At 38.9% G+C, this 26970-nt stretch overlaps 1 protein-coding gene across 4 annotated transcripts in view; it reads left to right on the forward strand.

The window, feature by feature from the left end:
* The window catches only part of NSMCE2 (NSE2 (MMS21) homolog, SMC5-SMC6 complex SUMO ligase), a 226572-nt gene that overhangs the window by 1976 nt on the left and 197626 nt on the right, over positions 1–26970 (forward strand). For 2 of the 4 annotated variants that reach the window (XM_070222486.1, XM_070222487.1), the window contains exons 2-3: positions 2629–3138; positions 4302–4472. In XM_070222486.1, coding sequence (XP_070078587.1) covers positions 4316–4472 — 157 coding nt within the window. In that variant the 5' untranslated portion in view covers positions 2629–3138; positions 4302–4315. The remainder of the gene's footprint in view (positions 1–2628; positions 3139–4301; positions 4473–26970) is intronic. The other 2 variants (XM_001497639.6, XM_005613276.4) reach the window with 1 other exon arrangement.

The raw sequence follows: 26970 nt of genomic DNA on the forward strand, positions 1-26970 counted from the left end.
GTAGACACTTTCCATTTATCTGGGATTGTATTAATCCTTATATACATTGTGTCTTAGTCAGCTTGGGCTGCTATTAAATAAATACCATAGACTGGTGGCTTAAACAGAAATTTATTTCTCATAGTTTTGGAGACTAGAAGTCTGAGAGCAAGGTGCTGGTATGGTTGAAAGCTGGTGAGGGCTCTCTTTCTGGTTTGTAGACGGCTGCCTTCTTGCTCTGTCCGATGGTGGAAAGAGAGCTCTTGTGACTCTTTCTCTTCTGATCAGGAGACCAATCACATTATGAGGGCTCCATCCTCATAACCTCATCTAAATCTGACTATCCCTGCAAGGCCCCATTTGCAAATACCATCACATTGGGGGTTAGGGACCTCAACAGATGAATTTTGGGGAGACACAATTATTTCAGTGTTCTCCATACTTGTTTGATCCTAAAAATCATCTGGGGTGCTTCATAAAAATACAGTTTCCTCAGAGTGTCCATTAGAGTCTATGATTCAGTAGGTCTGAGATAATACCCATAAATCTGTATTTTTGGTAAGTATTTCAACCGATTCTTAAGATCAGACAAGTTTGAGAAAACTACACAATTTAATTTATCCTTCCAATAATGCTCTGAGATAAATATTATCATCTCCATATTACCCAGGAGCAAACTGCAGGTGGAGAAGTTAAGCAACTTAAGCAGGGCCATGCAGTTTTAAGTGGCATGGAGAGGATGGAATTTTTAGGCCTGTGTGTCTAGTGTCCGTTCTCTTAAGCACTACTCTGTATTGCTACTCACAGTATTACAGTGACAAAGTTGATGGTGATATTTGCTCTTATTTTTAGGATTTATGTGCTGGGCATTATTCTTCATGTTTTGTTATATATGTGTATTAACTCATTCAATCCTGGTAGTAGTCCTTGAGTTAGGCAAGGCATCATCCTCATTTTACAGAAGGGAGAAGTGAAGCATTGAGAGGTTAAATAATTTGCCTAAAGTCATTCAGCTACTTAAGTGGCCAAATCAGGCTTTCACCTTGGGTAGTCCGGTAGTTTAAACCCTACTCTATATTGCCTCCACAACTTACTCATAATGTAGCTAATGTTTGTTTTCATTTAAACGTGGTTCGTGTTATCTTTAAGTAAAATTGATATTCCAGGAAGATACGTCCTGTTTATACTGTGACTTTGCCCCTTCTTGCTTACCCCATGGCTCATGTATATAGTTTACTTCGATAATTGTGTCTCTAGAATCATGCTGTCCAATGCAGTAGCCAGTAGGCACATGTGGCTATTTAGATTTAAATGGGTTAACATTAAATAAAATTTAAAACTCAATTCCTCAGTCACGATAACCACATTTTGGGTAATCGATAGCCACGTGTGCCTAGTGGCTTCCATATTAGACAATGCAGATTATAGAACGTTTTTATCATGGCAGAAAGTTCTCCTGGACAGTGCCGCTCTATGCAGTTTAGACTTAAACTAGAATCAAGACTGACTAGAAAACTGAGTGCTTGAACCGTATGATTTGATCCTTGAAGGACTATGTTTTTTTGAGTGCTGTAACAGGTAAACCTCCAAATCTAATAAGTGGCTTTGCACAATTGAAGTTTTTATTTCTTTAATGCGTGGAGCCTGATTGGTGGGCAGTTTTCTGCCAGGTGGTGATGTAGGATTCCAGTGATTCTCCAGCTTCAGTTTAGAGCATCTAAACTGTGTGAGAGGTCACTGTGCTTGCCTATTTCAAGCTATCAAATGGGAATGAGTGTGTAGTTTCTAGGGACTGGATCTGGAAATGGCTCATATTTCATCGTCTTGAATTCAGTCGTATGCCACAGCTTACTGCAGGGAAGGCTGTGACCTGTGGTCTAGCTGTATAACCAGGTTGAAGAGGAAATGGGTTTGGTGGGCACTGACCTGGTATCTGCCACAAATGTCCTGTCTTTAGCTTCTCTGAGGAATGGTCTAAGAAGCAGTCCTACGAAGCTTACTGTTGCATTTATTGTATGGATATTATTGAGGATATTTTTCAGTATGAGTTTCATCATCTTATATATGATGGTCGACACTGCCTTGATTGCCATGGCAATGAGTATTTTTCCTGAGTTCCTGGTGTACTTTTTCTTTATGGAGAAAGAAGATTCTGTAGCTTTCACTTTTTGCTTTGATTGTCAGGAAGCTCATAGCCAAATTTGTGTTACACTTATAGTAAAGATTTTCTTCTGTACTTGGTTTCCCCTTTAATTTGTTTTTTGATCCTGATTTCTCTGCATTTATTTATCTCCCATCTTATTGCGTATGTTTGTATTTATGTTGTGTAAACTGTTTCAGCTTGTTTGGTGTAATAAAATGAGATTGTAAATAAACACTCTCTTTCACCAAAATGCAAATGTTTAAAAGTCATCATTGGTTTCTCATTTGTATTCGTAGTCATATTTTTTTTCCCTCTCTTTTGGGGTGGAAGTTTAACATCACAGAAAGTCCCAGAAAATAACATAATGGGAATCTTGTTCCATCATCCCAATTTTAACATCTGTAGCATTTTGCCATGTTTGTTTCAGTTCCTGATTTTTAAGATAAATTTTAAAAAACAGATAAAGCTAAAAGTCCCATTGACCCTTCTCTCCCACCCCCCCGCAGATCCAGCTGGACTGATTCTCTACTTAAGATCCTCTACATTATGCTCCAAGACATACTTACTGAACGTTTGTCAACTGAATGATTTGAATTGAAGAAGAGTGTATTGTGGATGTTTGTCTGTAATAGACTGGCACCTCAAAAATAGAAATCAGCATCGTGGACATCTTTTCTGTGCCCTTCCCTTTGTGTACCCTGTGCTTTTTTTTTTTTTTTTTTTAAAGATTGGCACCTGAGCTAACATCTGTTGCCAATCTTTTTTTTTCCCTTTCCATTTTTCTTCTTTTCCCCAAAGCCCCCCAGTACATAGCTGTATATTCTAGTTGTAGGTCCTTCTGGTTGTGCTGTGTGGGATGCTGCCTCAGCATGGCCTGTTGAGCAGTAATAGGTCCATGCCCAGGGTCCAAATCAGCGAAGCCCTGGGCCACCAAGGCGGAGCACATCAACTTAACCACTCGGCCATGGGGCTGGCCCTACCCTGTGTCTTTTTTAGTGAGTCTAATGATTGACATGGTAAGGCACTCAATACCTATTTGTTGAATAAATGAATGACTCTCATTAAAAAGGACCGATAATTGAGAAACTACCATAGTTGTCCAGGTGTGAGATAAAAGTGGGTGGCAACAGAGAGGATGGAAATGCCAGAGATGCTAGACAGTTTCCCGTGTAAGAAAGGAAGGGCAGGAGGGCAAGTCCTAATGCTAGTTAATTGTGTACTGTGTGTTAGACCACACTGTGATAGTCCTTCCCGCTTTAGAGACAGTAAACCTGAGGTTCAGAGAGGTCTAAGCAATCAGCCCATGGTCACTCAGTGGTAAAGTGGCAGAGCCTGAATTCATGCTGTGTCTACATGACTCTAAGAAAATACCTCCTTTCTGCTACCATACAGCCTTCCCATCCCTATAAGCTTGTATAAATTCTCTCCACTTTTCTAGTTGGTTTCAGTGGATTGAATTTCAGGTGGTTTCTGAATTAAGCAAAGATGTCTTTTTTGTAGACAGCTTTCCATAAGTCGTCCAAAGCTTAAAGAATTGGTGGTTGAAGATATAGATTAGGGAGTGTTTAATATGAAGATAAGAACTGAAACTGTTATAGTGGATCAGATACCAGAAGATACGAGTTTATAGAGAAATTCTGTTTTTACTGAAACAGAAACTGGGATCTCACCAAATCTGTAAATCTCTTAGAACCCAGAGGAATTGTCAGGAGTAAATATTTTTTAGTTTTCTGAATTCAATATGCATATATGTTAGATAAATTAAAAATTACAGGTTTTCAGAATCCTCCCTTATTTTACTATCTTATTGTTACTATTTTCATTTTTTAGAAAAATGCATCATATGAGTGGTCTACTTTTTTTTTTTTTAACACATTTATGTTTTAAGAACTGTGCTGTTGTTGAATTCTTAGGGGATCAAGAAACCTTTTGGAAGAGGGTATTCTCCCTCCTTTAAAAAATGAAGACACTTACCTTCCCCATCTGTTGAGTGCATCTGTGTTTGGTGGTCCAGGTGATGGCACAATGCTTTAGTATCCTCTCAAGGGATATAGAATGTAGCTAACAGTGTGGCATGTGTGGGATATTGCATTCATATGGATGTTTACAGCAGTTTTATTTTCCCATGCAGTTATTATTCTGACTCATAAATCTTATTTCACTGTGCTTGAAAACTTAGGTAATAATTTCAAGATGCCAGGGCGTTCCGGTTCCAGTTCAGGTTCAACTGGTTTTATATCCTTCAGTGGTGTAGAATCTGCTCTCTCCTCCTTGAAGAACTTCCAATCCTACATTAGTTCTGGAATGGAAACAGCTTCTAATGTTGCTTTGGACCTTGTGGAAACTCAGAGTAAGTAATAATTAAAACGTTTCTTTTGTATCTATTTTGAGGTAATCCTGTGTGGTGGCATTGCTCTAGGATGTGAGATACTGCTCACCTTGTGAATACCCTTGGAGCAATCATTTAATCCCTCTGGGCATCTGTTTTCTCACCTTGTTCTACATACCACATTGTGATGTACTGGGGATGAAAAGAGATTGACTCATTCATGTGTGTTCAAACACTTAAGTGCTGCTAGAAACCACACTAGAGATTTACAGGCTAAAATGTGAAGGTTCCTGACCTTAAGGAGCATACAATCAAAAGTATGAGACATTTGTGAACTGTACAGTATATAAATGCGTGATGATAAAGTTATTTTCCAGTAATTTAACTTTATTTTGTTCATGCTTGATTATCCAATAGACAGACTAAGCTTAGACTAGGGTCGCTGGCGAAGGAAGGCCCTTACAAAAATGACAAAAGTTTATCTTTGATGAACTTGACCAAAATTTTTTGATCAGAACTAGAAAGATGTTATTTGCTTACTTTGGATTAGAATTATTTTTATTTTATTTTACATATGGAGGTAGGGGAGCAACGTAATCTCTTTTTCTTTTTAGTATCATTGGTTTTCAGCAATCTGTAATGTGCCGTGGTGTGATTTTCTTTGTTTATTCTGTCTGGTGTTCTTTGAGCTTTGTTGATTTGTGGGCTTATAGTTTTGATCAAATTTGAAAAAATTTCTGCTACTATTTCATCAAATACTTTTCCTGTCTTTTCCTTCTCTTCTGCTTCTGGGGCACCAGTTATATGTACGTTAGACTGCTTAACATTGTCCTTTAAGTCACTGAGGGCTCAGGTGGTTTTTTTCCAGTCTTTTTTTTCTGGCTTCTGTTTGAATAGTTTCTATTGCTCTGTCTTCAAGTTCATTAGTCTTATCTTCTCCAGTGTCTAATCTGCTGTTAAGTCTATCCAGTAAATTTTTAATTTCAGATATTGTATTTTTCAGCTCTAGAAAACATAAAAAAGAATTAAATGGAATCTTATTTCTATCTTCTAGTTCTCTCTTTATTATGCTGTTTTTCTCTGTATTCTTGAGTATACGAAGCATATTTATAATAGCTGTTTTAATATCTTTGTCTGCTAATTCCATCCTCTCTGTCTATTGCTGCTTCTTCACATGGACATTGTGTGTATTATGTTGTTGAGTTTTTGGATTTTGTCCTCTTCCTTTGAAGAGTGTTGACGTTTGTTTTAGCAGGCAGCTAAGTAATTTGTGGATTAGGCCCATTCCTTTCCAGGCTTGTTGTTAAGCTTTGTTAGGGCAGGTCTGGTGTAGCTTTACTTTCGGGCTAATTTAGCCTTGTTACAAAGCTTGGCCCTTCTGAGTCTCTGTTGATTGCCCTGAGGGTCCGGTGAGAGAGCACTTCTCTGCTGGATGGAATTTGAATGTCTTCTAGTCCTGTGTGAATAATGAGAATTGTTCACTTTACAGCTCCCAGCAGTTGTTCCTCAGCAGCTGATTCACCATCAGACTAGAGGGGATCCCTATGTGGATTCCCAGAGTGCTTTCTCTGCATAGCTCCCTCCCAGTGCTCTGATTTGCAAACCCTCGCTGCCTCAGCCTCTCTGAACTCCAGTCTCTGTCGCCTCAATCCTTCAAGACTGCTGTGCTCTGCTTGGATCCTCCTCCCTTGCACAGGGAGGAGGGCAATTGCAGGACTTATCTTGTTGTTTCCTTTTTGCAGAATCACAGTTCTGCTCTGCCTATTGTCCTGCTGTCTGAAAGCAGTCGTTTCGCATTTTGTCCAGCTTTCTTGTTGTTCATGGCAGCAAGGCCAGTTCCATACCGGGTATTCATTCATGACCAGCAGCAGAAGTCACCCATTATCTTTTACTGGATGGCCTCTAGATGTCTTAACCCTGCCCAGCCTGATTCGTAGTATATTTTTGGTGGTAATAGATATTTTACTTTGGTAGCTAACCCTGGATAAAGGTCATAATGAAATCTTGAACAGAAGAGCTCGAACGTGAACCTCCTGGGGGATTATTTCAGTTTCTTCAGGATTTTCTTTGAAGGTTCTTGAGTGTTTCAGTGACAGAGTTCTTTTTGTTGTTGTTGTTTTGTTTTTGTTTTGTTTTTTAAAATAAGTATATTTTGGGGCAAAATACATCATCTTCTATGTAATTTAAAAAGAAATGTAAGCATTTTTTGAGAGATTCATGCTCTAAGGTAGGGGTCAGCAAAGTCTTTCTATAAGGGATTAGATAGCAAGTATTTTCAGTTTTGTGGGCCATGTGGTCTCTTTCACAACTGCTCTGGCACAACTCTGCTGCTATGGTGGAAAAGCCACCATAGACAATACGTAAATGAACGGACATGGCTGTGCTCCAATAAAACTTTATTTATAAGACTAGATGGTGTGCTGGATTTGGCCCATAGGCCGTAGTTTGTCAACTCCTGCTTTTGAGCTATATATGGTCATTAAATGTTTGTTAAAAGAATGAATTGTTTATTTTGATTATTTGGATTGATTTTGCAGCAAATAACTTGGTTTTGCATTTGTCAAAGAAAGCTAATTTAAGAAAAAATTTGAGTAAGTTATTTGAAGAAAAAGTGAACTAAAGAACCCTGACAGAGAGTCACTGGGTGTCTGGGATAGTTATGAACTTAGTTTGATACAGATATGCTACATACACACACACATTTTAACTAATTTCAGGAGTTGGAATAACAAGGTAGTCAACAGATATTTACCCCATGACTATTCTTTGTGTAATTCAGTTCTAGGTTTTAAAGAGGACACAAACAAGTATTAAGTACTTCCTGCCTTCATAAACCTTCCAGTCTTAATGGGGAAGAGTAACATATTAAAATACCAGAACAGTGGGAAAGCAGAAAAAGTGTTACAAGGCTGCAAATAATTACTATCACCACTGATCTCATCAGAAAAGTCATGTAAACTCTCGAACCTATTATGGTGAACACAAACTCTTCACAATTACGATTTCTTCTTTAAAACTCTCATTTTACCATTAGCAGTAAATACTGTTAGTTGTTGTCTTTGAAATGACAGTCCCACTTCGTTTATTTTCAAGAAAATATCTGCCAGATACCCAAATCGGAATAGCTGTAGTTTGTCTGTTAGTCATTCTTTCCATTCGAAAGTGTGTTCCATGAAAAAAGCAGCTAGTCCAACCTCCAACTCAAGCAATTACACAAGGCTTTTCCCTGAGATAACCATCATTCTTTGGTGCGCAGCACAAGTGTTTTATGAATATTTACTGTTTCATCATATAGTATGAAAAGACATGTACTCAATGATTGAGATTTGATAATTTGCTTGTGCTGCCTCATCAAGGATATTCTTAAGTGAAACTGGCGTTTGTTTTACTGCGAGAGTGTGGCAGAGAAGAGTACAGTGAGGTGCGCTGCGACAGTTTGCTGCCACTGCTTTGCTTCCTCCTAAGGTGCAGCAGTTTGTCCCACCATTGCTTTCACACCATTATTACAAATGTCCAACACTGAAAGAACAAAAACCACTAGAAGAATCCAAGGAAGCATCTTACAATTATTATGAAAATAGTTTTGACCCTCTGCACCTTGAAAGGGTCTCAGGGACCGCACTCTGAGAACCAATTGTTATGAAACTGAATTGGGCTGTTTATGAGCAGGAGGCAGGTGACGTGACAAACTCCCTGCGGAGTGAATGCTTAGGATGCCTCCCACTGGAGTGCTTCGGCAAGAGCTCATTAGGAGAGCAGTTTTAACGTGACAATGGACTGTGATGTTGTCCAAGGACCCAGGGGGTAGAAAAACACCTGGTATTTAAGGAAATTGGAAGGAAACTCAGCCTGTAATAATAGATGAAAGACTTGTAGAAAACAGAGCCAATATCATTACTGTACTTAATTACAGCCTGATACAGACTCCAGTCCCAGCTCCATCCTTCGTTCTGTAACTTGCTCAAAGTTAGGTAACTTCCTTGAACTTCTAATTCCTTATCTGTGAAATAGGGATAAAAATGCCCACTTCATAAGGTTGTTGGGATTAAACAATATATACGAAGTATTCTCAGTATAGTGTTTATTCAATAGCTATCATAAACAATAGCGAGCAGTTAGTAAATTTAACAGTCAGAGCGCAGAAAAAGGACCTGTGATGTGAAGAGGGGGACAAAGATAGATGAGTTTAGCAGTCTGTTCAAGGCTTTAGGTTTGAGCCCAGCTAAATCAGTAATTCATTAACCATGTTAGCCAAAACTACAAAGGTTAATAAAGGTTTCTTCCTTCAAGTTGTTTACAGTCTAGCTGGAAAGTAAGAGGTACACGTTATCATTAAGTGAGCATTGAATGCCTAAAAGGTGGTGCTTTGCCAAGGAGTTAGGACTTTATCATTGGAGACTTCAAAGTAGAGGAGGAGCATGGCAAGATCCACTTTCTGAAGGATAACCCTCATGGCAATACTGAGGATGCTTTGGAGGAAGCAGACACCTCAAGTGGCTAATGAGGAGATAATTTTAGTAGCTCAGGTGAAAAAATAAGTTCAACTACATAATATGGTTGAGGTGAAGAGAATTTGATTTGTGTGCCTTGTATCTTTTTTCTTTTGAGGTAACATTGGTTTATAACATTGTATAGGTTTCAGGTGTACAACATCATAATTCAAATCTGTATATACTACCGTGTGCTCACCACCAAAAGTGTAGTTTCCTTCTATCGTCAAGCTAAAAAACTTCTGCACAGCAAAGAAACCATCAACAAAACGAGAAGACAACCTACCGAATGGGGGCAGATACGTGCAAATCATATATCCAATAAGGGGTTAATATCCAAAAAATATAAAGAACTCATACAACTCAACAACAAGAAAACAGCCTGATTAAAAAATGGGCAGAGGATCTGAATAGACATTTTTCCAAAGAAGACATCCAGATGACTTTGTGTCTTAGGTTATGCCCATGTTGTAATAGAGGCAGGGTGGTGTAATGTAGGAGTGTAGGGTTCTGCATACAGAATGGCTGGGTTCTCACCCCAGCTCCATCGCTTACTGTTTTTGTGACCTTGGGCAAGTTCTGAACGTCTGTTTGCCTTAGATCTCTCATTAGTAAAAGGTATTATTGTGGGAATTAAATGAGATACTTACAAATTACTTAGAGCAGTACTTGACATTTAGTATGTGCTCAGTAAATGTTAACTATTTTTATTTTAGTCCTTTGGTTTGCATTTGAGTTGACTGTTTTCTTGGACCACGGTCATTAATAGATTGGGAGAAATTGAAGTGCAGAAGAGCAATTGGGTAAGTCCACGAACGATCTTCAGAGCAGAAGTATTCCCATTTCCAAGGCCTTGTAAGATTAGCATACTTTCTGTTGACCTTTTAAGGTGCCTAGTTTTATTGCAAATTAGAATGAGCTTTGATAACATAGATGGTAGTGATCACTTCGTTGTCATTTTCTCATTTTGCTCTGTAAATTCTCTTGTTGCTATTATTAAATTATTGGTAAAGGGGATTCTTGCTCCAAAGAACTTGAGGGGTGGTCATGTGTTTTGTTTCCTGTTGGTTGCATATTTCTTACCGAGTTGTTGTCCCTATTTAACTTTCCAGCTTATCTGAAAGGATCATCTTTGCCTGTATTAGGTTCAGCATATGGTGTTTAGGCAATTAGACTCACTGCCACCATGTCTTTTAGCTTTTCTCTAAATTCTGTTGGTGTTCTAGTAATACCTTCTTTATTTGCCCTAATTGGGAAATGAAATTTGTTACATTAGGAGAATTTTTGGATAACTGGAGCTTATTTTTCAAATTTTAAAATTTATTATGTACTTTTCTGTTTTCTTAAGCAGAGTTGTTATTAACATCATCTTTAAGCACTTGAATTTTTGTAAGCCATTTAAGTTTAGTTAGTAAATTTGAGGAATGGCCCTTCCCCAGAATGTTGGTGTACCTCAGGGTTGTGTCTGCTCCCTTCATGCTCCTAAGCCAGGGCATGACCGTTGATGGACTTCAGAGCTTTGGTTAATGCTCTGCAATTCTATGGAAGATGTATATGCATGAGGATTCACAGATTTCATCAGCTCCTTGCTAAATATTTGTGAGGAACAATTGGAAGAAAAGGATACATTTTAAATTGCCCAAGTTCTAGTAGATAAGAAAACCTTGTTGGAGGCTTTTCGATTTTTCTCCATATATTCCTTTTCTTTCTATGACTCTGGAGCCACAAGGCAGAAAGACTTCAGTTGTTATGGTCAAGCAGTTAATTGGATGTTTGCTGAACTGTGCCAAGGTGTGGTGATGATGATGATGGTCGTAATGATAAAGATAATCATGGCTGAATTTGTTGCACACTTCAGGTGTGTGTAGGCAGTGTGCTCTTTTTATATGTGATATCTCGTTTGGTCCTAACATTAATCCTGTGCAGTATGGACATTGTTGTCCCCACTGTATATGTGAGCAAAACGAGTCTTAGTGAAGTTAAGAAATTTCCTAAGGTCCTGGCGTTAGTAAGAGGTAGAGTTGATTTGAGCTTAAGTGGTCCAGCTCCCTAGTTTCTCCCTTAACCATTACACCATATTGAAAATTGATTATGTTGTCTAAGGCCTTTGCAGCGGTCACTTAACATTGAAATGACATTTAGCTCAGAAAATTTTAGTTATTTTGTTGAGGGTAACATCCATGGATTTTTCTTTTCTCTTTCCTTTTTTTTGAATACCAAAATAAGGTTGCATGCTTCTTCTGGAACAGCCTGTTGGCTTTTGTCCTTTTCTGCTAGTGCACTTCTCAGCACCTTCCCTTAGACATGCTCGTGTTCTGAAGAAGCCAGAGACCGCAGTTTCTTGGCCTTAGCTTCTTCTCTCTGTACAAGCAGAGTTGAAACTGGTCATGGAGGGAAGAAGCTGGGACCTTTAGGGCCATTGTGCCAACTCTCATCTGTCTACTTCTGGACTACTTGTAATGGCAGGAAAATAAGTTATTTCTGGTCAAATGATGGCTGCCAGGTTTCTTCTTCTCTACAGCCAGTTGCAGTCCTGACTGGTGGAAGTGATATCGTGAATTGATTGAATGATACTCTGTTCTTGGCATGTATCCAGAATTTGTATTCTGACTAAGAATCATCACCTTTTTAGACCTGATTCCTTTCTTTCTCACCTTAGTTTCCGCACAGGCAAGAAACAGAGTTTTCATTTTGGCAGTTACTTCAGAGATAATGTTGAATAAAGAACAGCCATTAGAGTTAAAAATTACTTGTCATGGAAGTTTGTGGTCCTCCTGAATAAGTGAACTTTGAAATTCGCACGTTAAGCATTAAGTTCAGTGAATAGTTCCGAATCTGGGTACTTTTGGGGGTAATATTCTAGTTTTACTGATGAAATAAGGCAGTCTTAAATCTAAAACCTTGATGAATATGGGGAAAAAGAAAAAGAAAATTATAGTTACCCATAACCCTATCATCCATCACCTTAGTTTTTGAAAAAGGAGTAACCATTTTACTTAAATCTGTTGTGTTAAAATTGTTTAGAGAATTAGTTCATGATTTGATATGCCAGCACATAGCAACCTCACATTCTCAAGACTTATTTTCTTCAGAAGATCCGCATTCTGGACTTTCATTATGTTGTAATATATTTCTCCATCTAGAAAACTGCTGCTTGTAGCCAGAGCACTCGTTAATTGGGAAGGTTTCTTTCTGGCTTTGCTCCTGGGCTTTCTTCCATTATTATGTTATTGAATAGAAGCAGTAATTAGAAGTAGGTGATTATAGTGGTGGTGTTGGTCACAATGATAATAAAAATAACAATAACCATAAGAAGCCAAGGTTTGTATTTCTTATAGCTTTTATAGCTGGAGCCAATTATAAAAGCAAAATATTATTTAGCTTAAATAAATGAAGACTATTGAAAATACGTAGTTATGGTGTCTAGTGCTAAAAGCATAAAGGCGTTGGCTATAGAATATCAAAAATCCAGCTCTTTAGAAAAACTCAATTATTTTGCTAAAATCTTCATGTTTTCCAGGTGTAAGGAAAAACTGCACTATTTCTACTTCTGCTACTGAAAACACTTCTGACACTTCTAGCCAAACATATGGGTGTTTTTCCCACACCAAGCAATTCTCCAGTTCTCTGCAGACACCAGCTGGGTGTTCTACAATTCAGTTCAATTCTGATACTATCTGCCTGGAGTTAGTGTCAGATCTCACAGGTTCAGGGCTCAGTCCCACAAGACGGCCCCCCGCCTCTTCGTATGGTGATCTCAAGTCAGGCCGTCACCTGTGCTTCTGACCTAGTTGCTGTAACTCGGAGGCTTCCACAACCCTGTCCCCTCCTCCATCTTGGGTTTGGTGATTCACTAGAGCAGCTCCCTGAACTCAGAGAAACATTTTGCTTACTAGATCACTGGTTTATTATAAAAGAATGCAACTCAGGAACGGCCAGATGGAAGAGATGCATAGGGCAGCGTATGGGGAAAGGGTGTGGAGCTTCCATGCCCTCTCAGGCACGCCACCCCCCCCCCCAGCACCTCCACGTGTTCACCAACTCGGAAGCTCTCTGAACCTGTACTTTAGAGATTTTTATCGAGCCTTCATTATATAGACGTGATCGATTAAATCATCACCCACTGGTGATTGTCTCAACCTCCAGCCCCTCTCCCCTCCCTGAAGGTCTGGGGATGAGGCTGAAAGTTCCAACCCTCTAATCACCTGGTTGGTTCCCCTAGCGACCAGCCACCATTCTGAGGCTATCCAGGAGCCCCCATCCACCAGTCATGTCTTTAGCATATAAAATAACATTTATCACTTGGATGATTCCAAGAGTTTTAGGGGAAGAGACCAAATATATATTTCTTATTATGTTATACCAGGGCGTGTGTGTTTGTTCACTGTGGTATCATACTTGTAGACTGTATAGTTAACTGGGTGAAAAGAGCTTCTGATGAAATAAGCTTTTGGAGGAGGAGATTGAAATGTGTTAATAAAAAGAATCACAGAATTACACAATGATGTGGATTAGGACATGAGCGCAATAAAGTGTAAAACAGCCTTCCAACATCAATTAAGGCCTGCAGAAAGATTTACCAGAATAAAATTCATATTCCTTTTCCTCATCACCCTCTCCTTTCTCTTCAGCAGTATTCACCAAGTTCATATTAATAACCCATTAATGTCATTTTGATGCTGAAAGGAACCTTAGTGGTTAGATAATCTCTGATGGTTTTGCCTGCCGGTTCTTACTTCAGGGAATGGGAGCTTTTCCTAGTGAATGAGGTTTAGGAGACTCTAGGGCAGGGCAGAGAAGAGGAGTGAGGAAGTGGTGGGGTAGTGTGACAGCCCCCCCATGGATTTGGTAGGATTCTACTCCCTTGCTGGTTATGAATCAAAATGAGTGCATTTCCTCTCTTAATAACATTAAATCTAATAAAATTTAGACTGGTTTTCAGATTCTGTGCTCAAGAAGTTACCTACAATCACCTGATCTGAAAATCTGCGCCTAAGCATTTTGCCTGGCATGCGTAAGTCCTGGGAATTTACAATTGCAACACATCCTTCATGCTACTCATCTCAGAACCTCTAACCCTTTCCCTGCTTGATTTTTCTTACACTGTCTCACCTTCTAACATACTATGTAATTAGTGTGTTTATTTTGTTTATTGTCTGTCTCTGCCCTGAATGAAAGCTCCATGACAGTAGCAGTTTTTGTCAAGTGCCCCTCCCCCCTTCTGTGGCCTCTATTAGCACCTGATACATAGTAAGCACACAATAAATGAATGACTATGTTTAAAATCTAATAGAGAAATTATTATAAAAATTATCTCTAATTGGCTGTCTAGCTCATTCATTCATATACGCACAGAGGTCCATATCCATAGATCCATATTTATACTCCATCCCTGTATATCCCCCACCAGTATGCACATGTGCATACGTACATACGTACATGCATGCATCTACAATAGTGGGCGATACTGCCCCCGGGGGGACCTTTGGCAATGTCTAGAGACATTTCTGGTTGTCACAACTTGGAGGTAGGGGGTGTATGTGCTACTGGCCTCTGCCAGCCTCTTGGTGTTTAGATGCTGCTCAATATCCTGCGCAAAGCGTAGGGACAGCCCCTGCACAACACAGAACTATCCAGCCTAAAATGTCAGTAGTGCTGAGACTGAGAAACTCTGATATTCAGATACGCACATGTATGTATACACACATACATACATGCATATTAGTTAACTCTGGTAAAAGAAACTCAGAATTTTTGAAATTTGCAAAGTGGAAAGCATAGGCAATACTAAGAATTCTTGAGATAAATAATACTTGACCTTTTATTGTACTGCCTGCTGGCAATTAGAGCTTTTCCCTGTTTTGAGAGGTTATACATCCCTCATATTTTCTTTGTATTTTATATTTCTTTCTTGTATATATTGTATTTCCCTCACTGGCCTGTAAGGTCCTTGAGGGTAGGACTCATGTATAGTCATCCTCATATCCTCAGAACTTGGCACAGGGCTTTGTATATTTTAGGGTCTCTGTAAATGCTTATTGAGTGACTCAATCAGTCGATCAAGAAATTAAGGAATTTGGGTGTTGAGTTGTAGGAGGAACCATGGTAGAAGAATTAACCCCACCCACAGAAGTGGGCAAATCCACAAATTAGCCCCTCCTGCCATCTGGAGAGCTAGTTATTAAGCAGTTACCAGCACACCCCTGGGCATTCCACAGAAGTGGGCAAATCCACAAATTAGCCCCTCCTGCCTTCTGGAGAGCTAGTTATTAAGCAGTTACCAGCACACCCCTGGGCATTTCTCACATTGGAGCATATTTGCATTTGGTAAAAGACTAAAGGTTACAAAGCCTCTATATGGAAGGAGCTTCAGGGTCATCCTTTTCCTCAACTGGTGAGATTTCATGTATATTGATTTGTGTCTTGGAAATATGTGTGAGATGTTGCTATTAAATGTATCTTTGCCGTTATTAATTGTTTAGTCTTGACCTGGGAACATGCCTCGCCTCTTGATGCAGCCATTTACAAGAGTGTTGAAGTGGGTGAAGAAAAGGGAGCTGGCATAGCTGAATATAGGCAGGTACTATTAAATAAAGGGGCACGTGGTAAAAATCACTGAGAGAGGTTGGACATCACTGAAACTCACAGGTGGGAAAATGAGGCTCATTGAGCAGCCCCTTGACCTAGATTTGTCTGGTGCCCCCTTCTCTTTCTGATAGTTGTCACTGGATGATAGTAATCTTTAACAGCTGTTAGGATGTGCGAGGCATTTTTGTATATTTCCTCTAGTTCTTATGGCAGTTATATGAGGTTTTACTTCTCTTTCACAAATAAGAAAATTTAAAACTCAAAAGTTAATTTTGACCACGGTCACAGAGCTAGTGAATAGCAGAGCGTTGAACTAGCAAAGCAGTATGGCACTTAGCCCCATACACCGGCTCAACACAGAACCGTCTGTGTAATGACAGTGACAATGAGGAAAATTCTTTTTATAAAAAATCAGTTCAGGGGCTGGCCTGGTGGCATATAGTTAAGTTCACGCACTCTGCTTTGGCAGCCTGGGGTTGGCGGGTTCAGATCCCGGGTGTGGACCTACATACCGTTCATCAAGCCATGCTCTGGTGGCATCCCACATACAAAGTAGAGGAAGATTGACACAGATGTTAGCTCAGTGACAATCTTCCTCAACCAAAAAGAGGAAGATTGACAACAGATGTTGGCTCAGGGCCAGTCTTTCTCACATACACAAAAAACAAACTCATCCAGTTATGGGCTATTAGTTGCTCTTACAATGTTAGTATTAAATAGTTGGTCTCTGTGTACATCTAAGTTTTTATTTGAAAAGGGCAAAATCAAAGCTAATCAATGGAGCAAGTCTTTGAAATTCTTTTATATACTTATACCACCTATATGAATGTCTGTGATGTTACCTGTCATATTAGAGACTTGGGTTTGCAAGTCTAGCTTTTCAGAGTTGATTTTTTTCCTCCTAAGTGATAGGTGTGTGATTTGAGCACGGAATAAGGGATGGTACTTAATTATGACTGTGTGGACCAGTGGCCATATGGGGATATATCTTTTTTTTTTTTTCCTGAGGAAGATTCGCCCTGAGCTAACATCTGTGCCCATCTTCCTCTGCTTTATATGTGGGATGCCTACCACAGCATGGCTTGCCAAGTGGTGCTGTGTCCTCACCTGGGATCCGAATCGGTGAACCCCGGGCTGCCAAAGTGGAACGTGCACACTTAACTGCTGCGCCACCGGTCCGGCCCTGGGGATATATCTTTTGATATAGTTTTTTTACTTCAAGCATATTACTCTTTAATTATGAATAAGTAGATACTTACTAAAATTCAGGGTTTTTTCCAAAGAAGGACGTAATATTAAGCTGAATTTATTTATTTATTTGGTGAGGAAGATTGGCCCTGAGTTAACGTCTGTTGCCAATCTTCTTCTTTTTGCTTGAGGAAGAGTGTCGCTGAGCTAACAGCTGTGCCCATCTTCCTCTACTTTATATGTGGGACGCCTGCCACAGCATGGCTTAATGAGCAGTGTATAGGTCCATGCCCGGGATCTGAACCTGTGAATCCTAGGCCATTGAAGCAGAGTGTGCAAACTTAACTCCTCCACCACCAGGGCAGCCCCTAAACTGAATTTCAAGAAATGCAAACATCTAGATAAATTATGGGCCTTCTCTTAGTGAACCCCAGTTGTTTTAAGTTGCTGTTTAAGGTAACCATGTTCTCCTCTAACACCGAAATAGAAAATAAAGAATTTAGTGAGACTTAATCAGACCTACTTGTCTCTTGATTACTTTATAACATAGTTGCACAGAGCAGATGTATACAGTGAACTTTTTCAGTGGTGTCTATTGATATTAGGGTAGATGACCCTTAATTTAACAATCACCAATATTGCCCCTCCTTGGCTTTTCATGTGTTCCCAGGTGAGCGCCCCTCCCCCTTCAGATACTGTAACAAACCCTCTCCTGGTATCCTGATACCAGTTATGCTTTTTCTTTGTTTCCTGGGGCTTTTTGCATTTATATCTACTTTGTTAATGTTTCTGGTCTTCTCTTTGAACTGGGTTTCCTGAGGGCAGAGACCTCAGGGTGCTAATCTGATATTTTCAGAGACTGGGACTCATTTGATGCTCATCAGATGTTGAATGTATATAAATGTGTTAGTAAGCGGCTTTTAAGATTGTTCTATAAAACAGATATTTGGATCCAGAATGTAGAAAAATAAGTTGTTTTCCAAGGTTAGAGATTGAGCACTTTTGTTAATTTATGAACCTAATTTTTTAATACATTCCACTTAGTTTTTGTATAAGGACTGTTTAATCCAGTGGTTCTCAAACTTGGAGGGCTTGTTAAAACCCAGATTGCTGAGCCCCACCCTCAGAGTTTCAGTAGATCTGAGATGAGCCCAATAATTTGCATTTCTAACAAGTTCCCAGGTGATGCTGGTTCTGTGGTCCCCGACCACGCTTTGAGAACCTTGGTCTAATCATTTCCCATTTGACAGGAAACAGGCGCCACTAGGTGGCACCAGAATACTTCATATGAGGTAGCCATCACCCTTATGGACCTGTGTTTGTTGATTGCAGAATTCAGAATTGTGTAAAAGGTACAGTCACTAAATTATTAGAATTTAGTAGCATAGAGCCCGAATTATTCCCTAGCTCTAAAAAACCAAAAATGTGTTTTGGCTGTCAGGCCAGAGAAACTATAGGACTATTGACTGCAACATTTTAAGATCAACTCTTCTAGGAATGAGGAATATACCCTCATTTCCGCTGCTTTACCTTCGGTTGTTCAGGTTACTCAGTTTCATTTGTCAGTGGTATATGCAGGCCCTGTCACAAAATAGAAATATACATCTCATTTATTATTCATTATTCAAAGTTAACAGATCATGATTTTGTTGTTTACCTTTAAAAACACCTTAAAAAGATTTACGTACTGTTCACATAAATATCACATCATTTTGTCCTTCTACCAGTGGACCAATTATGTTTGGGACAGTTTTAAGATATTAAAAAGTGTAGAATGTGCTTTCCTTTCCTCCTGGCTTTCTTAGTCAGAAAGTTGAGTGGTTCCCTTTGTAAGTAAGAGCTGTGGAGAGGAAAGTTTTGGCTGCTGTTTGCCTCACTTCACCTCATGTTACCATGCAGTCTCACTCCATAAATTCCCAACCATTCCAACACCTCCAGATTTTCTTTCTTCCACTGACTGTAGCAGCCTGAAAGTTGGCATGGTTTCTCCACAAGACCGAATGTGTGGAAATAATTGCTCGCTGTGCTGTCCTGTTTGCTGAGCTCTCCCATTCACATTGGGATGTCACTTTTTGAAATAGTGAGTGAGTCATGTTAGAGTTTTTAAAACAGAAGATATATAGTATCTCAATACCGCCTGGGTTTTTCTAGACTCTTTCTGTTGGTTCTTCTTTTTTATGTTTGGAGCAAAGGCATGGGTTAGATCTCAGTGACCTAAAACGGTATGAAAATGACTACTACAGAAAAATCGGAGTTGGAATCACTCAACCAGATTTAAGAATTGGGCTAGCACTTTATCATATATCTGATCACTGCAAAGAATTAAGACTAGTTTAATGCTAGGCAAAGTAGAACAGACTTTAGGATCATTTTTGAAACATCAGGTTCTTTTTTAAAAAACATAAGATTTTATCTTGTGGTAAGCATAAAGGAACTTTTATTAGATTGGTGATTAGCAGTTGACACCAATTTGATTATTCTAGAGAAGATAATTTTATTACCCAGACCTATTTCTCCCTATTCTTTCTTTACTTTACAATTGAAATTATATATTTGTGTTCTATATAAATATAAAGCATTATTTATATATAGCAGCACTGTCCAATAAAAATATAACGTAAGCCACATGTGAAATTTAAAATTTTCTACTATGCGTCTTACTATGTAAGACGAAAGATGAGAAATTAATTTTAGTATTGTTTGATTTAGTCTGATATATCTAAAATACTATTTCAACATGTAATCAATATAAGAATTGTTAATGAATTATTTTTCATTTTTTTTTGGTACCGAGTTCAGAATCTTACAGCACATCTTAGTCTGAACTAGCTGCATTTCATCTGCTTAATAGCCACAGGGGGCAGCTAGCTCCTATAATAGACTGCAGCAGGTACAGAGGTACTCTATCAGAGGAGGGCAAGAAACTATAAGAGTAGTTAAATCAGTTTGGCAACTTTTTAGCAGTTTTGGTGAGGATTCAGATCAAACCAGTTGGGTAAAATGAAATGATACTCTTGATTTTCTTTGTACTTGTCACTCCTCTACCACTGGTGTGATTGGTATTTTAGGTTTTTCCCAAAATTGTTTAACCAGCTTAAAATTACTTACTTCTGGGTATCCTATTAACATTTGCCTCTGTTTGAAATGTCATATGCTAATTTGAACCCACACTGACAGTGTTTTCATATTTTGTGGCTGATGTGGTAAATTGGTTTCTTATGGGATTGGGCAAGCCAGGGAAGTGAAGCCTCTTCTAACTTCAGCAGCCAGAAGACTCTTGTTGCTGTAACCAATTAGCCTGTCAGCAATTGGCCTTGGAAACGTTAATTTGCTTGTCCCTGAGTGCTGCTTTAGGCACTGGCTTTTTCTCTGTGGGTGGGAGTTTTGAACCCAATTTGGAGAAGGACTTGAGGTACTTGAGCAAGCTCTGAACAGATGTGCTCCTTGCTTGGTTTTTGCATGTGACCAGGTTGCAATAGGCACATTCCTTGCATGAATTTCTTTGAAGGCTTTGTGGACTCAGATGCCTAGGCCTAGCCTGAAGGTGACAGAAAGCTTCATTTGCCTTTGGATCTACCTGTCCGCTTCCTTCTAGCACCGTCTGCCATAATGATGGTTGATTGAAAATGATTTCATCACTTTTTCATTATATTTCTTAAATTTATTGAAAGAAGACATGGAAGGCATCTGTTATCAAACCCTTTAGTTTGAAATTTATTATTACTGTTGTAGTGTCAGATCCAGAAGAAGGCAGCTGAATAAGTGAAGAGAAAGAAATGGTAGTTGGAAAAGTTGTACACGGTGAGAAGTTATAGGTGATACTCAGTAGATAGAGGAGGGAGAGAGAGAATATTTATAAAATTCAGAGTTACTGTCTCTAAACTGATGGTGGCAGCAGTGGTGGCTTTTACTCCAAGACAAAGATTTAGGTTTCCTTTTCTTTGGGGCAGTGGTTGGGCAAGGTAGTTTTCTCCCTTTTTTGTGCAATACTGATTCAAAACATTTGAGTTTGGTTAGTTTTTACTTTTCTTAGATAATTGGCCTGTGCCCTCAAAAAGCTTAGCAGATAAGACAAAGATATACAAAGATAAGGAGAACTACATAGTAGTAAATGCTGTGTTCCAGATGAGGAGATTATGAGTCTTTCTGTCCCATTCACAACTTTTTACATTATGACTTAACAACCTCATTTTATATCCAGTAGGCACACATCTTTTGTAGACTGTACTTACGAGGCAACCTGATAACAGCAAACACACAGTGTTTTTGTGTGCCTTCTATGTTCTAAATGCTTTACGGGTATTCATTCGTTTAGCCAGCCCTGGTCTAGTATTTAAGATTTGGCACTTTCCTGCTGTCACCCAGGTTTGTTTCCTGGTCAGGGAACCACACCATCTGTCTGTTGGTTGTCATACTTTGGTGGCTGTGTGTTGCTGTGATTCTGAAAGCTATGCCACTGGCATTTCAAATACTAGCAGGGTCACCCATGGCAGACAGGTTTCGGTGGAGTTTCCAGACTAAGACAGACTAGGAAGAAGGACCTGGCCACCCACTTCTGAAAAAATTGGCTGTGAAAACCCTAGGAGTAGCACATCATTAGCAGTGCAGCATTGTCTGATAGAGCGTCAGAAGGTGAGAAGATGGCCCAGAAACACTGGGCAGGGTTCCACTCTGCTGTTCACAGGGTCTCTAGGTAACATAATTAATTACTGTTTTACATATGAGTACACTGAGCCTTGAGGTTGACCAAAGACTATGTACCATAACTCTAAACGGGTTATTTCACCACAATAACCTGTTTCATATTGGAAATACACATTAATTATTTATTCCTTGTCTATTCGCAACCCACTGTCCTTGTAAGTGTGACTTTTCCCTTCTCAGTTGCAGTAAGCTGTGAGGTAAGTCCTCTTACTGACTCAGTATTGCCTATGCCTGTGCTTGTTGTTGAGAGAGCCCTTTTGCTGAGTTCTGTCACCATTGTACCTGAAGATGAGAGTTCCTCATTAAAACAATTTGGAGAGTCCATTTCTATGGTAATTCTCATTATTGACTTATAAAGTTCCATTGCTGGGCTTAAAAAAATAAAAAGCTTTGCCTAGGACTATATTTATAAATCTTGATTCTCATGAATTGTCTCTATAGATCATTCTTGTTTGATCATGTCTCTAGCCATGACCAAAGCATCTGGCATTTTCTCTCCGAAAAATGGCATCTATTAGTCTCTATAGCCGTTTTAGACCACTGAGTGTAGTTTACAAGAATGTTCCTGTTACTGGGTACACCCCTCCTTATACTCTATATACCAGTTGTAGAGGCTGGGTCTAGTTCCATAGTATATGCTCTGTCAAGCCTCCTTGCCTTTGTGTACATGACTTCCTCTTCCTAGAATGTCCTCTCCCCGTTGGCTTCTTGGAAGGAACCTATTCTTCTTTCAAGGCTAAGCTTAAGTATCATCTTTTTTCTGCATTCTTTTCCCACCCAGACCAAACTGATCTCTTCTTTGGTTTCTCTGTGTTGGCTTTGCATTCATCCATCAAAACAATAGAGTACTTCCTTGCATTTAATTGTTTATAAGTCTACATTCCCACTACTAGATATGAGAGTTTGAAAAGGACAGTTAATAATATCCTGTTTCCCAACCAAGTTTTGGCTTTCTGTCTCTGTTGCAGCTGCCTGGCTCCGCTATAAACGATACATAAACGAATGGATGTGATTTGACCCGGAGCGGGCTGCACTTGACACACCCCTGGTCTAGATAAAAGTCATTTTGTGATAGTTTCTTTTTATATCTGTAAGGCCAGAATGGGTTAAATTTTACAAATCAAAATGTAAAGCGATGCCTGAAAAGGAATTGTGGAGAAAATAGCAGAAACATTCTTGCAAATAGCCTTTTTTTTTCTGGCCAGTTCATTAAATTACTGGTAGAAAATAATTTCTAATTTCACATAAAAGAGCATAACGTGAGCCTTGACAGCTTCTATATCATGGATTTGTGAAAAATCTTACTTGTAAAGTTCTTCTAGAGTCAGCATGTCCAATTGAAGTTCATGTACTTAACTATGTTTTAATTTCTTCCTCTCCGAAACTCTTTACATTTTCTAACGTTAGCTCCACAAATATTTACTAAGTACCTATCATCTGACAAGCAGTATGCTAGAAATATAAAGATATGAAGATACCCTCAACAAATTTGTAGGTCTTGTTGTAGATATTTTCTCCCTTAATAATCCTATGAAAATGAAGTAGACATTTGACAGATGAGAGAGTGGAAGCTAAAGCTGAAGCTCAGAGGGGTTAAGTGACTTGCCTGAAGTCACCAAATTTAGTGTGACTAGATGGTGCTCAAATCCAGAACAGCTTCTGCTGCGCTAAGTTGCGGACACATACTCCCCTCCCCCCCATTCTTGTGTGTGTCAGCGTGTCCTCTGCCAGTCCTGATCGCCTTTATATGTATAGCTATGAAGTTTGGTGCACTGAATGAGAATCCCTCGTCGTGGGATGCGGTTTTGCTGTAATGAAATTTATTTCAGCAATTTCGTTTTTATCACCTTAAATTCACCTTAATGAGATGTTACCTATGGTAACCTAGTTTCTTTTTAATCCCTCCCAGTTATCACTCCCTCTGATCTCCATTAGCTCTTTTATTCTTTTGTTTGGTGACTTTTAAAAAATAAAATAACAGCTGTATTGAGAGATAATTCACATACCATATAATTCAAGCATTTAAAGTGTACGATTTAGTGGTTTTTAGTATATTCACAGATATGTGCGACCATCACCACATTCAATTTTAGAACTTTTTCATCACCTCCAAAAACAGGAACCTTGTACCCTTTAGCTGTCACCTTCCCATCCTTCCCCACTCCCCTCAGCCCTAAGGAGCCACTAGACTGCTTTCTGTCTCTATGGATTTGCCTATTCTGGACACTTAATGTAAATAGAATCATAATATATGGTCTTTTGTGACTGACTTCTGTCACTTAGCGTGATGTTTTCAAGGTTTGTCCATGTTATAGTATGTGTCAGTACTGTATTCCTTTTTATGGCCAAATAATATTCTACTGTATGGATGTACCACATTTTGTATCTGCATTCGTCAGTTGATGGACATTGGATTGTTATTATTAATAGATTCTTATTTGGATATCATTAAGAAACGCTGCTATGAACCTTTGTGTACAAGTTAGTCCCTCACTGTAGTTTTCACTTGCGTTTCCTTGATGACCGCTGATGTGAAGCATCCTTTTATGTACTTACTGGCCATTTGTGTATCTTCTTTGGAGAGGTTTCTATTCAGATCTTTTGCCCGTTTTCAAATAGGGTTGTTTCTGTTTATATTTTTGAGTTATAAGAGTTCTTTATATATTCTGGATACAAGTCTATTATCAAATATATGATTTGCAAATTTTTTTCCCATTCTATGGGTTGTCTCTTTACTTTCTTAATAGTATTCTTTGAAGCAGAGAAGTTTTTAATTTTGATGAATTCCAATTATCTATATTTTCTTTTGTTGCTTGTACTTTTGGTATCATATCTCGGAAGCCATTGCCAAATCTAAGGTCATGCAAATTTATGTTTTTTTCCTAAGAATTTTATAGTTTTAGCTATTAATTTAAATCCATTTTGAGTTAATTTTTGTCACTGGTTTGAGTTAAGGATCCAATGTCATATTTTGGCATGTGGCTATCCAGTTGTCACAGCATCATTCTTTCCTCATTGAATGGTCTTGGTACCTTGTTGGAAGTCAGTTGACCATAGACACACAAGTGTAGTTTCGAACTCTCAATTCTATTCCGTTGTTGGAATTCTGTATGCCTGTCCTTATGCCTGTACCTCACTGTCTCGTAGCTGTTTATTTGTAGTAAGTTTTGAAATCAGGAAGTGTAGTCCTCCAACTTTATTCTTCTTTTTCAAGATTGTTTTGAATATTCGGGGTCCCTTGCAATTCTGCATGAATTTTAGGATCATCATATCAGTTTCTGCAAAGAAGCCAGCTGGGATTCTGATGGGTTACATGAAGCTGTAGATCATTTGGAGAGTGTTACTGTCTTAACAATATTAAGTCTTCTAATCCATGACCATAGGATTTTTTTTTTTTAACATTTATTTAGATCTTCTTCAATTTTTTAACAGTGTTTTCAGAGTATGTTTTACACTTCCTTTGTTAAATTTATTCCTAAACATTTTATTCTTCTTGATGCTATTGTAAACGGGCTTGTTTTCTTATTTTCATTTTCAGATTCTTCATTGCAAGATCTTGTATCCTGCAGTCTTGCTGAACTCGTTTATTCTAATTTTTTTTAACTGGATTCCTTAGGATTTTCTGTAGACAAGATCATGTCATCTGTGAATAGAGATAGTTTATTTCTTCCTTTCCAATCTGGTTGCCTTTTATTTATTTTTCTTGCCTAATTGTCCTGGCTAGAAACTGCAGTACAATGTTGAATAGAAGTGGTGAGAACGGATATCCTTATCTTGTTCCTGATCTTAGGGCAAAAGCATCCAGTTTTTCATCATTTGGAATAATGGTAACTGGAGAACTCTTTTCCTCCTACAACATCCTTCCAGCACCCTCTATTGAGAAAGCTTAACATCTTCACTGTAAGGAAAAATACTTAAAGCAGTTTCATCCATTATTAAGGAGTGTGTATTAAAAGGTGAATTTTAAGCTAAAAGGTGATAAATTAACTGGCACACACACAAATAAGTAAGTGTAATAACGCCTTAAAGGTGTTGTTATAAAAACCTATTTACAGGAAACAATGGGGGCACCATGGAGTTAGTAGTCAATTCTAGCTGAGGACCTTTAGGAGAAATTTCATACACGAGATGATGACTAAAAGATGAGTAGGTGTTCCCTGTCGAGTGGGAGAGAGTATTTCTGAGGGAAGCAGAGGTCAGAAGAGATGTGAAGAGCTTGGTGTCAAGATCTGTGAAGGGTCTGTGGTTTTACTGTACTTGAAAGCTAACAAGTTAGCCTGCCATAGTTTCATGGATGCTAGCAGGAGATAGGAGACTCTGGGGTCAGAGACAGAGGCCTTTCTCACTTTTGCACATAAGCAGTGTGAGTATCGTGTTCCCATAGGTTTGCCTTGCTGCCCTCTACCCCAAGTCCTTGTGGGGATGATATGGAAGGGCCCAGGGTGACGTTGCAGTGGGTTTGTGTCACAGCTGCAGAACCTTGAGCTTAGGGAATCCAGATTTTTATAATGGGCAGTAAACTTGCCTGACTTTTGTCCTGGAGGAAGACCTTATCTTTATTACACTGCCCTCTGCTCTGGAGGGAGACACTAACTCAAGTCTTCCAAAGCTTTGTTCCTTACACAAACATCCTTGAAAAGATAGTCTGGAATGAAAGGGCAGTTAGTGCCTCCGCTGACGAGATGTTCATAGATGTATGAGACCCATGAAGAATCATTTCCCAACACCTGACATATTCAGGAAACTGCAAGTAGTTCAACTGAAGATTAGCTTCAGCACTTACTACATCAAGAAGATGTAATACATCTTGCAATGTAGGAAGGCCAAGGTTGCTGCTGGCTTCCTTTCTTCTCGTTTTGCCAAATAGGGCAGCACAATACTTTAGTTGGCTAGACAGATGCACTTAGGGCTTTAAGAACCATTTTGGAATCAAGTTACCTGAGTTCAAACTCAGCTCTGCCAGTTATTAGCATTGTGACTTTAAGTAAGTTTTGGTTTCCTCGTCTGTAAAATGGGGATAATACTATAAAATATCAACTAATGTCTACTGAGTATTTAACTGTGTCCACACACATCTCCCTTATTCCCACGTTATTTAGGTTGATGTGAGAATTAAGTAATGTGTATAAAATGCTATGCTTGGCACATAGCACTCACAGTTTATTGGTCAGTTATTTTATTTTTGTTAGTAATTATTTGGGCCCTTTGCAGGTGAGAGAACTGGATCCTTTGGAGCTCTTGGCTCAGAATTAGTATGTAGAAAATTGGTGTTGTATAAATTTGATATTGTACAGATAGCCATGAGTTAAAATGTGAATTCTGTTATCTACTCACTGTGAGAGTTTGAACCAGTTACTTCACTTCTTTGAGCTTCCTTTTCCTTGCATGTAAAATATGGACAATATCTCCTTTTCACGAGTGTTGCTAGTTTGAGACAGTTTATAAGCTTTGTCATGCAGGATTTACTTCTCAGCCTGGCTGGTCAGTCTCTACACGTTTGCTTCAGTTATAAAGAGAATTAGTGGGAAAACAACTTAAAGCATATACCT

This window comes from Equus caballus, chromosome 9 (genome assembly GCF_041296265.1).
Source record: "Equus caballus isolate H_3958 breed thoroughbred chromosome 9, TB-T2T, whole genome shotgun sequence".
Taxonomy (NCBI): Eukaryota; Metazoa; Chordata; class Mammalia; order Perissodactyla; family Equidae; genus Equus; species Equus caballus.